Raw genomic sequence first — 17,016 nt, 5'->3', positions numbered from 1 at the left:
CAGGCCTTTCTCAGCTCCTCTGCCCTGGGACAGGGCTTGCAGAAGTGCCGCCAGCGGGGAGCCTGCAAGCATTGGTCTCCACAGCAGGTCGGCAGGACAAGCTTCAGCTCTTCCCCTTGCCATTGCAAGAGGACGCAGTCACTCCGACCAATGGCTAACTTCATTTCCAGGAGCTTCTCCCCCTCCTTCGACTGGTCTCCCTAGTCATTTGTTCCCCCCTTCCTTCTGCTCTTTCGCTCCTCACCCTTTCTCTGCTCCTCCATTCACTGCCTCTCCTCCCATCCCACCCTCAGTCTGTTTTTTCATGTTTCAGTCACAGCATTTGACTGCTGTTGCCACTGGAGGATTTATAAAGCCTGTGCTTTGCAGTGTATTTGCCCTTTCGGATGCCCTGCATGATAAGAAACTCAGATAGAGCAAGGCGAAAGGCACGCGGCCAGCCAGAGTCAAGTCAGAAGGAGAATTCAGATCTGCAGGCGCTGAGTCACCTCCCGCAAACCTGAAACAAGGCGCTTTTTTATTTATTTTATTTTCACCAGTCTTTTTTCCTCTTCTGTCATTTATTCTCTCCTTTCTTCATGTTCTCCTCCTCTCGCTTTACCCTCATCTTCATTTTTTTTTCAGTTTTCTTACTTCTGTTGTCCAATTTTTTTGGGATTTTGCAGGTGAGGATGTCTTTCAGGGTGTAATTACTTTCCGTTGGGCAAAAATAAGGTTCTCGTGGCACAAATGCCACTGACTGCTGACACACGCCTCTGAGAAATGCTGAGGACTTTTTTTCCAGAGTACTGTCACGCACCAATAAAGCAAAAAGCCCTTTGCTCACCTTGCCCTGCCTGGTCTGCAGCGGAGACACTGCTGCGTTTCCAACTGTAGTTAACCTTGTCCAGCTCCACCCCTGTTAGCAATCTTTGAGATCCGTAATGTAGATCAGTGCCCTGTTAGTGCCACTGTTTTTAGGACTATAGGTCTGGTTTGTGGTTTTTTCATTCCTACCCACTTGCTCAAAGCAGCACGGGCTGGACAAGGGGAGAGAGGCTGGAGAGGGAAGGGGAAATCCTCCCACCGATAGTCTGGAGTTGTTAGGAAGCTCTTCCACGCGCAGCATCTATTGGAGCAGTTGCAGGACTGCTCTACGTTACCCTCAGCTTTCCCTGTGCCCTGTAGAGGGTTTTTGGCCCATAGCCCACTGCCTCCTTCCCACCTTCCAGGCAGGATGCGGTGCCACCCCAGCCCCAGGCAGGGAGCACAGCTCAGAGCCAGCCCCACCGGCCACTCCTGCCGGCACTCCAGGCTCTTCCCGTAAGGCTTCCCCCAGAGCAGGTGCAGCACCTTCCAGAAGCTATCGGATTAGTCCCAGCAATGCCAAACCCAGAAGGTGTCTGTTCCTGGCAGAGAGGATCGCTGCACTCTGTGGGCTGCCAGAGACCAGAGACCCAGCCAGAGACCCCCTCGACAGCCAGGGACCGACCCAAGAAGCTCATGGCTGCTCTGAGGACCCACCAGGGACCTCGCACCTGCCAAACCTCCATCCCCCAAGTGATGGTCATATGCTGAGCAAGCTGTGTACCATTTTGTCGAGTGTATGGCAGAGATGGTTATCCACCGTGACTCACAGGAGAATGCAATACGATCGCAATACAGTCACTTTCAAAAACGAAGTGTTGTCAATCCCTACAGCAAGTAGGTAAGAAACCGAGCCCCCAGAGGGGCTGGAAACAAATGCTTCCTCCCAAGTCCGTTCTGTGTGTATCTATATGTAATATGAGATTTGTAAAGTCATATTAGTATGTGTAGATTATATATAACTCTGCATACTTATATGGTGATTTCTTATGGCATTGACTGTTGCACCATGTTAAATACATTTCCTTTTGGTTTGATGACTCCGTTTTGATGTGTTTATTTCAACTCCAGAAATAGAAATATTGGCAATACCTGGCTAACCTGCTGCGAATGATGGCACCATCAGAAAGGCTGTTTAAATTCGCATGAGTCGATCTTTTTTAATGTAAATACTTTATGTATGATTTATGTGACATTTTCATTCTGACAGCTTGGCATTTATCGTAAAAGACAGATAACACATATGATGTGTTAGTTTATCACCTCTAAAAAAGAATAACCATCCCAGACACATGGAGGAACCAGGTTTGGGCTTGGGGTAGTGATTATGGTTGGGCTGGGGCCAAACCAGATAACATTGAAATTTACAGAAAAATCCAAACTTAGATCCACCCCACAGTGACCCAGTCCTAGTCCCCCATCTACACTGTGCCACCTACCACCCCCAGGAAGAGCTGTGAGAGTTTGGGAACTAGGAAAAGATCAGGCTTGAACTCAAAGCTCAAAATTATCGCTGATTTACTTGTGTTCTGGAGACGAAGGAAATACAAGTCTTTAATATGGTTCCCTGTCCTTATCTTCATTCACACAGAAAGTTAAAACCAGCACATATGGAAGATGTAAGAGGTGGAGGAGGCTGAAACATCACGAAACAGAGAGGCTGTAATATTTCAACACAGTTTCTTACCGAAGGAGGCGATAGGGAGGAAGACAAGAAAGGAGAAAGGAAGGGATGGTAGCATAATACAAATTAAAAGAGAACAGAGTTCAGCTGCAGCGAAGATAATTCCCAAATGAGCAACATAACTCATTTATGGCAAGCTTAGCCCAGACACAGGCAGGATGAGTTTCAGGCTTCTTGTGTAGCTGTTGCAGCCACCTGTGGCTTTAAATGCCATGTGCAAGGTCTTGGCATGGCCAGTTTGGGTCCCATATGTATTTCAAGATGGAGAGTTATATTTGGGTCCTCAGAAGCAGCCACGTTAAACAGCAGTATTATCTGACATGAACAAGCTCTGGCAATCCCATTATTATGGTGGGCTGGGCAGAGAATGGAGACAGTTTATGCCCAGTTTAACATTTTCAGCGTCCTCAAAAGCCACTGTAATATCCAGCAGCTCTCCAGCTATGTCCTTGGCAAGGTTTGGAAAGCCCAGAGGGTTTCTGCTTCCTCACTCTGTGTTCTGGCCCAACTTTGGGGCATTTATTTGAGAAGCCATTGCTAAGCTGCAAAAGCCCTCACACATGTGGAGCTCCCTCCTGTCACTTGCTGTAGCCTCTGGCATTGACTGAAAAGCTGGGAGCAGCTCCTGTTCCGGCCTGGTGCTGAAGATGCTGATTTGAACGGATCACACACTCAGGAAGCACCTGAACTGCCACCCGGGGTCTACTACACCATAGAGCAGAGCTGCTCCTGCGACCCTTGAATGCCACCTCATTGCCGCTGTTGACATTGCTGCAGCTTCCTGACGCAGGATGAGGGATCTGTCCCCTAGGCATGGAGGGAACGACGCTACTCTTCAAATCCCAAGTCAGAGGATGGAGCAGACGAGTTCTTGAATCCGAGTGCAAACCAGGCAGCTCTATGGAAAACGCCTTGTACAAACACAGGGATTTTGTATCCGATTGCAGACTGAGACTACTTTGACAATAGAGTAGTGGCATGCGCCAGCAGCTTTTGCTGAACTTTTAGGGCTATGGCTTCTCATGTGGAAATGTGTGTTTTGGGGTGCTTTCTCACTGGGATAACCCATCCTTGTCCTGTTGGGTCTAAATAATTAGAAGGGGCTGAACAGCAGAGGAAGATGAGGAAGTCCAGCAAATAATTCTCTCCCTCCTGCCTTCTCTCTCTTCTTCCTCCCTCCCTCTCTTCCTTTCTTCCTTTTTCCTTCTCCCTCATCTTCAGAAGTCTCCCAGCATTGGGAATTTATCTCTTGATTATTGTGCAGTTCTCCAGGCATTTTCTAGAACATGCCTACACCACCCAGCAAGTCCAGTGAGATGTGACAACACATGATCGCAACAGAAGAAATACGGAAAGGATGTAAGCCAGAAAGGCACTAGCTTGTTTATAAGCCAATGCACTGTATCCTGAGAGTGTGAGCCGTGAGCACTGCCACTGGTGTTATGGCCTGTAGAACAAAGCCACGTTGCTTAATTCAGTGGCATAAGAGGCCAGGAGAGTTTAATTGTCTTCAGTTCCTAAAAGCATTTTGGAATCACCAGTTCCTTTGATTTCTGCGTGGTAATATTGCACTCCTCCGTAAGTTTTACCACAGCAGTTTGCACTCCAACTGGCAACGCGTGCAGGATTTCAGTCCAATTTTCATATGGCTCTTCCTGCCTATCACTGTTGACACAAAGCCCTTTTTGGAAGAGATGAAGCCAGATTCCCTGCTGAGGAAAATTCCCTTTGGTCTTCTGCTTCCAGCACAGCTTTGCTCTCAGAGTCTGGCCTCTACAACAGAGTCCCAGAGTCTGTGCTGTGCTACAACTTCCTATCCCACACTCCTCTTTGCAGATGAAAGCTCCTTCCCCTTCCCAAAGCCTTTGGGAACATCACATATGACATTTGGATGAAGCACAACATGCCTGTCAAGGTACAGGCATGCTCCAGCCACGCAGCGTGGAGCCAAGCCTCTTTCAGCCACTGCCTCCTCAGATGGGCTTGGCCAGGTCACAACACTTGCCTGTGCCTCCTCTCTCCTGCTTGGACACCGGAGCGTTTCCTGAGCCCACGGGGCCAGTATAATGTTGTAAGCCTCTGTAATTGTAAGGCTGGAATAAATCCTTAGAAGGAAAACGCTGTACAAACACAGCATTATTCTAACGGCCATTAGTTTTTCTCATGAGACAACTAAAATCTGCAGAAGTAGCTACTTTCTGGAAGGCGCTACCGCCATGAGTAAGTGCAGAAACACGCTGCGCACTCGGATAGATGGGTATATATGGATACACGGGGGAGAGAGAGCAGTGACAGCAAGTACGCGTGAAGCTTTCAGCAAACACCAGCGCAGAAGCTCTCAGCCCAAGCGCTGTCGTGATCCCAGCAAGAGGCATGTCACGATTTCCTGTCCCGGAGAGCACCCAGGCTTCCTGCAAGGTCTCAGGTGGATGCTTGTTAGTGTCTCCTCATTGCAGCGGGAGGCACTGGGGAGGGAGTGACATTTCCATTCCAGTCATTAAATCTTCTTGGCGTTGCTCCAGTCCCCTAGGAATTCCTATCAGAAATGCAAATGGATGGGTGGGGGGGAGGATCAGAGCTCAGGAGGGAATTACGTGGGCTTGTCATGCCTCGGTTTCTCCATCCCACTAATGGGGATAACGCTGTTTCCCTGCGCTCCTCCATTTAGCCAGGTTTCCAGAGTACTGCGGGAGCCACTGGCTAAGTGTTGCACACTGATGGCTGTGGCAGAGCTGAAAGCTGCATTGTGTTGTAATGATATTGCTCCTTATGGTGCCTTTCAACCCAGATTCTCACCATAACTCCTACAAAAAGGCAGCACCACACTTTTTTCAGAATTTGTTTGTCGGTGACTTTTTCCACACCGCGCCAGTAACTCTGGCAGCAGAGATCTCCTTCCTTAGACCTCTCCCTACTTTTCCACTAAGTGGAAAAGAGGGCAAGGCCGAGCGGATCCTGCTTGAAGGGCACAGGCGCATCTCCTCTTGTTGCAGGTGCTCCGCCACAGATCAGGCACCGGCATAAGGTTGGCCACCATCCTGGGAGCCGGGGTCCGGCTGGCGAGGGGAGCACGGTCCAGGCAAGGAGCTGGAGAGGTCCGGCCAGGGAGGGAAGATGATGGGGCTGGGGGTGCTGTGGGCATGAGGCGAGGTGCTGCTCATCTCGGCAGAGTCTCGGTTTGGGGGGGGCTGAGCCCCGGTGGTGGCCCCAAGCCCTCCTTCCCAGGGGGGGCTGGAGGGCCTGCTGCGGGGCCAGGCTGCCCTCCTGCCTCCACGTGTAGGTAGGGGAATAAGCGACCTGGTTTCCCCCCTCCCTGCCCGGTGCCCCGGCAGCTCCCGCCGATGTGGGTCACCCGCCGCCGGCGCTCTGGAAAGCAGGCCGCCCCGTGGAGCAGCCCCCGGGGGAGGAGGGGGGACGACGCCTCCAGAAATCCCCTCGCCCGCCGCCCCCCCCCTCGCCCCGTCCCGCTCTCGGGAGGGGTCCGACGCCCGGGCACGCCGCGGGGCGGGGGGTGTCCGCGCCCGCGGTCCCGTCCCGGGGCGGCGGAGCGAGGGGAAAGGAGGGCGGGCGGCGGGCGGGGTGATTCGCCGCGTCGGGGGCGGTGGGCGCCCGGCTCATGCATATTCATGAGCGTGATGTCAGAGGGGGAGCACGGCGCGCGGTGACCGCCCGAGAGCGCCATTTCCTGGAGGAGAAGGCGGCGGCTGAGGAGGGACGGGCGGGCGGGCGCACCGACACGGGTTGAGGAGCCGCCGAGCGGCGCCGGCAGGGGGACACCGCTCGGCGGCGGCGTCCGCTCCGCACCGGACCCGACCCGACCCGACCCGACCGACCGCGCCGTCGCCCCCCGCCGCTCGCCCCGGCCGGAGCCGCAGCCAGAACTTTGAGCGTCCCCGCAGCCTCCCGGGGGAGTCCGGTGGCGGGCGGCGACGCGGGACTGCCTTAGCCGCTGTCGCCGCCGCCGCCTGCGCGGGCGGTGGGAGCCCCTCACGGCGCCGGGAGCTGAGGGGGGAGGATGGTGGTGCGGGAACGATGGAGCTGAAGCGGAGCATGGCGATCCCGCGGCTCCTTTTGCTGGGACTGTGGGCTGCGGCGCTCCGGGACGTCGCCGCCGTGGCAGGTGAGAGGGGCAGACAGCCCACCGCCGGGCGGGAGGGCGGCCGATGCTGCTCGCCGCGTCTGAGGGCCGGGGACGGGGGGTCAGTGCCCCCCGAGCCCTCTGGGCGCGGCGGGAGGGGCTGCGGGGCACGGTTCCCGCCGCCGGGCCGTGATGAGGGGGGGCTACCCCGCCGCCGGCCGGGTCACCCCGCGGGCAGCCCCGGCCGCGCCGCCTCTACAGGTGTCGGCAGCACGCTGAGGGCGAACGCCGAGCGCGGGGCCGCCCCGCCGGCAGCGGCTGGGGGACCGGTCGCCTGCCAGGGCTTGCGGGGTCCGCCCGGTGTGGCGGCCGTGGAGGCCTCGGGCAGCCACAGGTGGGGGTCGGAACCGGCCCGTTTTGGGCCCCCCGCTCCGCCGGCTCCCTGGGTGCAGCCGCCGGGCCAGCTGCGCGGCGGTCGGGAGGCGGTGGCGAGCCCGGGCTGTGAGGGTGCTGCGAGCCTCGCCCGCCCGCCCGCCCGGCTGGAAGTACAAGAGGAGTAGTAAGTCGCAGCCCAAATAATCCTCCTCATTGTTTGCGGAGGTATTGCCCTGGTATGTGCCGAGGAAAGCCGGGCGCTAACGCATTCCTGAGTGGCTTTTGTTGCGGTGTTTGTTTGGTTCTTTTTCCCTCCTGAACTAATTTTCCGAAGTTTCACCCCCGGGTGGGCAGGGAGAGGCGGCGTGTGAGAGCCGCTGGGCGCCCGGGCGAACCTCCCGCCGGCTTCCCCGAGAGCTGGGGCTCCGCGCTGCGGCTGGAGCCGTGTGGGGGGGCAGTGACAGCGAGCCGAGGGGCCGTGGCACGGGTGGGATCGCTAGATCAGGGTCCTGAGGAATCTGAGGAGCGAAAAACCTTTCCCTTGGCGTGCATTGGTAGACACCTTCCTCCCTCTCTCCGCTACCAAAATAACTTCACAAAAAGCAGACTCGTGTTCCTAGGAATGATACAAAGATGGCAAGTTTAAAAAAAAAAAAAAAAACAACCAAAAAAACAACAAAGAAGTATGTCACGTATTTTGACAGCTAGTATGTTTGTTTGGTGTCAACTCTGTCTGACAACTGGTTGATAAGAAATTTAGTATAATTGTATTTCCTAGCTACACGTTTCAACTCCTGCAGCTCTTACAGGTAGGCTTGGAGGAGCCTGTTTGGATGAGATTATTTCATGTGCTGGCAAGAACGTTATCAGATGAGAAATTGTGAGTGGGAGAGCAGAAGGAGGAATAGGTGGAAATTAAAATCCATATTGGCCTGCTATGTGCTTCTTCCTGATACCTGCAGGAAGAGATGCTGCAGCTAAAACTGGATTTCTGTCAAAAACCTGTGACTTTATTAAAAACTCCAGATCTGTATTTCTTCATTTCAGTTGATCTTGACAGAGGGGGTGATGTGGAGAATTACAACTCAGGCTGAATACTTGTACTGTGTATTAATTTCCTACATCATTAACTTGTATGGGAACTGAAAACCATCAAGGATGTCTAACAACGCTTCTTTGTTTAATTGGTGGCTAACTCAGCGGGCCAGTCTGAGGAGAGCTGAGTAGTTTGCTTTTCCATGAAGGCACCTGTAGGTGTCTGTCCATTTGTGCGTGTGTTCAGCAGCCTGGCTACATCAGTTTTCTGTAACACAGAGAGAACTGCTATGAAGCTTTCATGTTTTATTCCAATATTGTGAGTGGTGAAAGGGAGGATGCTTTCTGGCATACACTGGGACATGTAATTTGTGTTACAGATGAGTTAAGTAATGCAAGGTTAGATCATCCTCACCCAAGGTGATTAAATCCTTAAGCCAGCAAATGAGCTGTAGCAACTAAACTAAAGTGATCATCTTAGCAGTTTTCTAACACTCTTTGTGAATTTGCTAAATTAATAACAGCAGATAGAAAGGCAAAAGACTGAGTGTGGGAAACCAGTCTGGTTTCCCTGTTAACAGGCTGGGGGATCTCATTAAGGAGAGGAATAAAGTCCTTCTGCCTGTGTTCTGGGATTGCTCGGACCACTGGTGCTCTGCTGGGTACCTGTTGCCAGTGGCAGAGCACCGGCTGGTCCCACAGTGCTGGCTCCCCCCTCCTTCCAGCTGTTAGAACCATGCTGTGAGTAACTCTGCCATTGCTCTACCCTGTGAGCTGGTGCCCTCGTGGCTGCGGGAGGGTGGTGTGTTGGCAAGAGGGGAAGTGGCACATGAGAAATCTCTGTGTTTGATCACTGGTCAGGCTGTAACAGAGTTCGAGAGCAGCGCGGCTGCTTACTTAGCAGCGCTCCGGATTTCACAACTGGCGTTTTTCTGTCTGGCTCTGTAGGCTAACGAGGCATCCTGTGAGAAGCTGACCAGCCAGTGAACTGGGTGAAGTTGTAATGTAGTGTGATATGTGGCCTTGCAAGGGCAGCAGAGTGATGGTGTCATTTGTTTCTGAAAGAAGTGAAGGCCACTGCCAGGGCACAATATTGAACTAGGCTAGACCTGTTCTGGTCTGTCAGTCCTGTGCCGCTGCATAGGAAATGGCCACTCTCCCTAACAAAACTAGCTTTACGTTTATTTCCCACCTTCTTGCTTTCCCACGGTCTCCTTTGATCCTCTGGTTCCTCCTTTATATGCCTTTCTTCCTTAAATGCGCTTATATAGTTGGCTTCCGTGTTTTCTCATGGTAACACGTTCCATATATTCACTTCTGCTTGAGGGAAACACTCCCCATCCACCCACACATGTAACAGTGCTCCGGGCCAAATTCTGAACACTTCCGTGTCAATGTAAACCTGAGCAGCTCCACTGACTCTGGCCCTACTGCTCTGGTGTCACAACTACATAGCTCTGAGTATAACGTGGTCTTTTGACTGAACTGAAGGGTCACGGAGGCTCGTTTGGGCACACGCCCACGTCACACGACAGAAATATCTGTTCTGTAAACATTTCTGCTCCTCGGCGAGGTATGCTGTGGAATAGGCTTTGCTTTCACGGGTTTTGCAAATTGCAGAGAAGCTTTCTGTAACGCAGAGGAACAGTGTACGCTGAATAATGAGACAATTGCTTCTTTCTCGTATCCCAGCTCTTTACAAATGCATACAATGGAGCAAGCATGATGATTTCTTAGCAGGACAGGAACACCGTAGCTGAAATTCAAGCCTGGGGAAAAGAGGGAGGTGTGGTACCATGTTGAGTGAACACACTTAGCAGTGCTGGATCACTGACACCACGAAGCTCCCAGCGTTCCTGCCTGGGCACTGCGTTGCAGATGCTCACCCTGCTGTTATGTGAGTTGAAAAAAGCCCCATGTACGGACTGAGCCACTACTTTTCTCCAGCAATTGCGCTTTCAGTGCTTGCCTTTGACTATTGCTTAGGAGACACAGTAGAGCAGTGCCAAGACTAACAGACCCCTCTGCAGTGTGTGCTGGTAGGGTATGTAATTCCAGACCACCAACCTAGAGTAATTTGCTGTACTCCAACCCCCCTTCTTCTGGGGGTGGGGCGGAGTAGTATTTTTTTTTTAGGTATGAAATTTACAGGATCTCCAATCAAATTAAAGGTGTCCCAGGGTCAACCCGTCAAACTAAATTGCAGCCTCGAGGGAATGGAAGATCCTGAGATGTTGTGGATCAAGGACGGAGCAGTGGTGCAAAGCGTAGACCAGGTGTACATTCCAGTAGACGAAGAACACTGGATCGGCTTCCTCAGGTACAACAGATGCAGAGAAGGAAGAGTATCGCGGAAACTATTGCACAGTTTTCTGCTGTCAGCTATATCTATGCAACTGCAGTGCCCTTGGTGGGGCAGGGTCCTTGGGTCTGCAGTTCAGCACATAGCAATGGCATAACTGAGAGCTGACCTGAAGCCACTGAGGGCTGAGATTTTATGCGCTAGAACCATATTATCTTCCTGACTACTGTGGTGACAGGTGCTTTGCTAATGCTTGCGACGCTTAAGCTGTGACTTCAAGGTGAAAGGATGTTCTTGCCTTGTTTGTTCATCTTGTTCTGCCATGCAGCAGGAAAACCAAGGTTTGACTTATGTAAATAGGTTTTCTCTCTCACTCCGTTCTCTTACTCTCTCTCAAGCTGTCAGTCTGCCTAAAGGGTGAGGATTATTAACTGAAATGAGACTCCCAAGGCTATATCCCCTTCCTTTCTTTGGGGAGGAGTGTTTGTCGCCTGAACCATCCCCGAATCATTTTGCAGAGACTTTCCTAATGCATTTACACCACATGACATCAGTCCTGCCCCACTCAGAGGCACAAAAACTTTCTTCTGCAAAGCAGCTCTCTGGGCCTTTATTTCAGCAGAAGGACAATGTCGGCTAGTTCTGGAAGTACTGAGTTAAACAAGACTCAAGGTTCTGCTCTGGCTTTTTCTTAAAAAGAGCATGTACAAGCAAGCATGCCATCACTGTGAGGCCTCAAAACTGTTGACTGACTGAGAATCACTCTTCCCTGAGCTCTGGCTTCATCTCCTGTTAGGTTTCTTAGATTGACGTTGCTCAGGTTCTCCAGTTCCAGCGATCAAAAGTCTCCGTGATAAAGCTTGTCTGTAATAAACATTTTGATAGGAAAAAAAAAAATCTGTTCCCAGTAAAACTATTGCATAACATTATGTTGTGGAAACAGTTTGTCCTGAAACTATATCATTTACTTCCCCCCAGTTCCCCTAGTTAACTCTCTTTGCCCCTCACAGTCTCTCGGCCTGATCTCCTTTCTCACCTCTTGTTTTCCTCCACTGAGAACTTTCTGCAGCACCAGGGCTAAGTATAGGGTGCTAAATCTAGATGTATCCATATCTTTGTCTCCTTTTTCCTTTCTTCTCCTAAAGTGATCATTTCTACCACCCACTGTGTGACTCTGCTGTGATCGCTGTGTTTCAGAACATGCGGCTGGATGGGCAGGACAGCTGATGCCATTTGAAGGTACAGCTCTGAAAATCAGGCTGTAGTGGGTCCATTTTGTGCATTTCAGCAAACACTCTCTCTTTTGTGTCTTCCTTCCTGAGACATTCTTCCCCTTACCCAAGGCGGACTGCTAGCGTCAGAAAGGCGGGCATCAGATCTGCTGAGGATCCCTGCATGGCAGCAGATGCATGGCTGCACATCCCGTGGCAGGCAGTCAACATTTATACATTGACAGGTGCTCAAAGTCACACTGGTGCCTTGGGTAGCTGAGACCTTGTCACTTTGGGACCAAATTTTGTCCTTACTCACCATGCTAGCCTTGTGTTGCTAACAGCAGTGAGGATACCGCAGGTTTCCAGTGGTGGGGCAAGGAGCAGAATTTCTCCCCCAAGCTGGAGGCCTATGACATGAATGCTGCTTAGTCCCCGTGGCTGCCTTCCCCTGCTTGGATGCATCTTCTCAGAAGGGGAGCTGTTGCTGAGCAAGGGAGGACACAGAAGACTTCATAGGGTGAGGTCCTGTGCTGGAGCGGGGCAGTGTAACCCCTTGAAATCACAAGTTGAGAGGCCCAAGGGGTTTTGCAGAGCGAGGCGCTCTTAGGATGAGAAGAACACCGAGTGTTGTTGAGGTGAGGTGGGGCCTTTTCTGACCCATCTGTTCCTGTATGAGCCTGTCACCAGTCCTGTCACCTCACTGAGGCAAAACAGTCAGGCTCGTTGAAGGTTTGTGGTGTGGAGTTTCCTGCTAGCTCAGATGCTGTAGGCCAAGCTGTCGCTCTTGAAGGTTAGCTAGAGTCACGATTCAGGATCAAGATGACCAACCCCTTCCTATCCTCAAAGGACACAAATGATGGGTGTTCTGTGGTGGCGTTTCGGAAGAAGGCTGTCTGCTCTGCTGAGGATTCCCTTCACCCGCTTTAGAGAGGAGCCTCCTGTCTCCACTGTTCTGCCGCACGCTTTGTGCTGGCTAGCTGTTCTCCTCCTCCCTAGAGCTGGCTGCGTCTCAGTGGGTGTTGTCCATGCATCTGGTTTGCCATACACTGGAGGGTCCTTTGGGGGCAAAAACATGCTTTATCCACATAAAATATCGATATGGCTTTTGACTTTTTTCAGCTTGAAATCCGTCGAGCGGACAGATTCTGGGAAGTACTGGTGCCAGGTTGAGAACGGGGGGAAGAAGGAAGAATCACAGCAAGTGTGGCTCATAGTGGAAGGTAAGGAGTAGTAGTAGTGCTGGTTTCCTTTCAGGGCTGACCCACCAATGTGCTCTAGGTGGAAGTGGTGAGAGCAGATTGCTACAGTGACAGGCTTCTTGGCTCTGAACCATTGCTGCTAACTGCAGCGAGATCACTACAGAGCAGGAGTAAGAAATGGTAGGAGAGTAGTTTCAAGGAGAGGAGCTGTCAGTTTATTACCTTCTGGTTTTATTTTGGCACGTTAGGAAACACGTGAAAGATCCATTCATGCACACACATTTCATTCCAGCCCCTCAATCATTGTTGCTTTGGTGTCCAAATAATTTGTAGAATGATGGAATGGTTCGGCTGAAAGGGATCCATGGGGATCATCTAGTCCAGCTTCTCAAAGCAGGGTCACAGCCTGGTTCTGTGTATATCAGCCAAACAAGTCTTTGAGAGCAAGGTACAGTTTTAGCCCAATCCTGAGTTTCGGGAGAAGTGCTGTACATCAGCACTTCATAGCTGTGACTGTTCCACGTGGCACTGTTTTGCCCGGTCTTTGTCTGATAAAGAATAACTTCTACATGGTTGCCCCAAAGTCGCCCATGGCAGCATGGATTAGTGGCTTCTTACTGTCTCTAGTTTCATTTTCCTTGAGCCATGATTGCGTTAGATCCTCAGAAGCTAGTAGTCATAGGGTGGCTTAATACTCGATGAGGAAGTTGACAGGAGCAGTGCATTTGCAGCAAGAAGTGGCATTTTGGATGTAATTGGTAACATTTTGGGCCAGAGCTGAATCGGCAGTCTTAAAGACAGGGAGCGGGGAGGGTGTTGTGGGAGGTGGTGTGGTCTGGGTGTTTTACAGCAAAGGACTCGCTCAGAGCTGTGGAAACATTTATAGCAGTTCTCATGGGAAGAGGAGCGCTTACCTGCTGCCTTCCCTGAATCCCAGGCTTTTGTCCACCTGAATTTTCAGGTGCAGTATCAACTGGAGAACATTGTTTACAGCTTAAAACGCTCTCTGTTGTGCAGGGTTTCTACTTCTATGCCAATTACCATGGCCCACTCCAGAGATGGTTGCATTTGCATGGTGGGTGCCTTAGGGGTGATTGGGTAGCTTGGTGTGCTAAGCCATCTGAAAAACGAAGGAGCCCTTCTGGATAGCACAGGCAAGAAATACCGAAGTCACAAAAACGAGCTGCAGCTAGGTAAGGGGGAGTGTTGAGAATGAAGGCCAAAGCTTACAGCAGAAGCTAAAAAAAGGCAAGTACAGCAGAAGCTAGTTAAACTTGAACTGAGCGTGTAATCATGTGAAATGGGAGTTAGTGGAAAAAATTAAAAAATAACAAGTAATAATAAGGGGTGGATTTTTAAAAATGTGTCAGCTGCTAGCATAAAAAAACACTGGGGAATGCAAAAGCCTATCTGTCCCACTGTCACTGTTACCACTGTATGTATTTCTTCTCTGGGAGTACCAGCTTTGTCTAGAAGTGTCTGCTGTGTATTGGTAACAACTGTGTCCTCTTTGACTGGGACAGGATCTTTACTCTGGTCATTTGCAGCCTTCGGTAGTTGCTGATACCACACAAAACAAGTGTGGACTACTGAAGTGAGCTTGAATGGTTTTTTATGTTGTTTAATATCTCCCTTAAGACCCACTTAGGTAGTCTGGATCAGGCAGAATTTGTAGTGATGGTATCTGAACTGTCTTTGTAATACAGCTAAAATGTTTGATCTTATGAAACACTCCTCAGAATTTACAAAACCAAAATTATTTAGAAACTGTTTTCTGGTTTAGAAACTAGACTCTGGCCTTACTGAGAACATGATAGTATTTGATGCCCAGAGAGGTAATCTAAGAGGCACACTGCGGAGTGTGACCACCTGAAAAATAAGGATTATGTTTCTTACAGAACTTCCCCTCTGAAATTACACCTCTGACTGTGCGGCTGTTCCTGGGACTGCTAACCCCTGTTGTGGCTACAGTCAGAGCCCCAGCCACACCTGTATGGACACGTCCCCCTGAATTAACACTGTCTAAAAACTGAGCTGTAGAAAAATAATCGGCCCCAGAGGTTGGGTGCTGGCTTGGAACAGGGAATAGGAAGGCTAATTTTCTTGCTTTGCCACTGGGTTCCTGGATTTTGGCTGCTCAGTGCCTCCATGATGCATCTGTGAAAAGCGGGTGCCAGCAGTCACCTCTTGTACCAGGAACTGGGAGGTTAAATGTGTCGCAGAGAGTGAGGCATCCAGGTAACATACGTATGGGGGCAGTGCAAGTTCCTGAGCTGTGTGAGTCAGCTGTACTCCCTGAACTATGAGAGTTTTTATTGTGGTCTTCTCTAATCTGGCTAGCTGCTCCCAGAGTAAGAAAACCTGCCGAGCTGGGCAGGATCCTCCGGAAAGTTTGCCTCAGGTGCCATGGCAAAGGCACAGGAGGCAGGGATTCTGCTCACAGGTAGAAGAAATAATGGTATTTTCCCTTCTAATCTTCCTTGGAGAAGGAGGGCAAAGCAGGCAGAGGTGTCACAGCTGGTATCTGGAAAGTTTATTCACTTTTATTGTTTATGTATGGCTGCAATAAAAAAATGAAATAAAACACGTAAACAAAAACCAGCAGTGAATCATGATGATGGATATACCTGTCCTGAGCATTAGCCTTTGTACAGATAGGCACCATCATTCCTGAAGTGACCTATTTTTAGACCTGTTTTAGTTTGTTTGTTTACTTGCCACTTCAAAGGGAGTGGCAAGGAAGCGAGGAAGGGACAAAGAAACTGCCACCTGAAAGACACAAACAGTGACTGAACGGTGAGTGAAAGACTGAGGACGCCACTTTCAGATGGAGTGTAGGGGAAATGCCAAGCCTTAGACTTCTAAATCCCTATTTAGACACCTACGTTAATCGTCTTCTGTTGGAGGTGCTCAGCATCTGCCACACCAACTGGAGCCACTCGGGCCTGTCATCTTTGGCCAGGGACAGACAGTGCAATTTAAGCATGTGAATGCACAATGTTGCTGGTTCCTCTGTTTCTGTGAGGCAGCAGATCAGCAGTTCCTAGAACACACTTTTTCCAGCTGAGAATGCCTAATTTCGGTGTAGATGCAGTTGGTAGCGGTTATGCTCGACATGCAAAGTTTTGAGTATAAAAGGGAACTCAGTGTTTCTCTGGACCTTCAGCTCTTCCACCAGCCACCAGCAGCGCACGCTGGCTGTTCTGCAGGGTCAGCACTGGTGATGATGGCTGGTGAATTTTGTATTACTCGTTTGGAGTACTGAAACCACAAGAGTTTTGGCATTGCCCATAAGAGGAACCACGTCTCTTCTTGTCTTGAGTTACGCTTAGCTCTTGCCACTTAGAGATGACGTGGTGTAGTTAGCATTGCAGCTGCGTTTTACTCCCTATGGACCTGATCTAAGGCCTGTTGTACCAAGCAGGAATCTTTCCATAGTGGGGAACAGATAGTTATTGAGAGAGCTGTGTTCATGGATGGCCTTCAGCTCTGAAACAAATTACCCCTAATTCCAAGGCAGCCTGGTTCTTGTGGTGTCGGAGCGTGCTGGAAGGTGGCTCCAGTCAATTAAGCTGTAGAGAGAGCATTGTCAATGATCCCAGTCTCTCACCTAGGGGATTCTTTCCTCATTCATGGGTTTATTACAGCTGCTAGTTCAACATGTTCAGAAGCTTCAGTTTTTAATGCATAGCAAGAAGTATCTGCAGATGGATTAGGGATCTTTTAAAGTGTTGTCTGCCACCACGAAAATTATTGACTGTTGCCTCTTTAAACTACAATCTCTCCAGCTGAAAAGCTGAGCAAATACTGCCACTAAAAACGACTTCACAGGGGAGTCTTGAAGGAGACTCAGTGAAAGAGGTTTTTTCAAAGGCATTTTGGGAAGCAAACACTCATGTCTCTCTGACTTCTATTGGGATTACATAGACATTCATGCCTTGAGGTGGTCCAGCATATCTGACCCTTGGTTCTTGTGAAGGGCTTGGAGGGAGTCGGATTAGAGGCAGGGCAGGTGGGTGTCCAGTGTCGGGCACTGGTAGTAGTGGAAATAAACGAGAGAGAGGAGGAGTCTCTCCAGTTATTATCACTTGTCTGTTGCTTTTCTAGGTGTGCCGTACTTTACTGTGGAACCTGAGGATGTGTCCGTGTCCCCTAATGCCCCATTTCATATGGCCTGTGCTGCTGTTGGCCCCCCTGAACCAGTGACAATTGTCTGGTGGATGGGAGACTCTAGAGTGGGGCTTCCAGACATCTCCCCCTCCATCTTAAATGTGTCAGGTAAG

The 17,016-nt window shown here is 50.6% G+C and overlaps 1 protein-coding gene across 3 annotated transcripts in view; it reads left to right on the top strand.

Moving 5' to 3' along the window:
• Window positions 1-6,251: 6,251 nt before the first annotated feature.
• The window catches only part of TYRO3 (TYRO3 protein tyrosine kinase), a 45,099-nt gene continuing 34,334 nt past the window's right edge, over window positions 6,252-17,016 (top strand). The window contains exons 1-4 of one of the 3 annotated variants that reach the window (XM_054200832.1): window positions 6,252-6,650; window positions 10,155-10,338; window positions 12,654-12,754; window positions 16,841-17,011. In XM_054200832.1, coding sequence (XP_054056807.1) covers window positions 6,563-6,650; window positions 10,155-10,338; window positions 12,654-12,754; window positions 16,841-17,011 — 544 coding nt within the window. In that variant the 5' untranslated portion in view covers window positions 6,252-6,562. Of the gene's footprint in view, window positions 6,651-10,140; window positions 10,339-12,653; window positions 12,755-16,840; window positions 17,012-17,016 lie in introns of all 3 variants that reach the window. The other 2 variants (XM_054200833.1, XM_054200835.1) reach the window with 2 other exon arrangements.

Source organism: Rissa tridactyla, chromosome 4, assembly GCF_028500815.1.
Source record: "Rissa tridactyla isolate bRisTri1 chromosome 4, bRisTri1.patW.cur.20221130, whole genome shotgun sequence".
Lineage (NCBI taxonomy): Eukaryota > Metazoa > Chordata > Aves > Charadriiformes > Laridae > Rissa > Rissa tridactyla.
The sequence above is the reverse complement of the archived record's forward strand: the minus strand, read 5'-3'. Positions and strand labels throughout refer to the sequence as shown.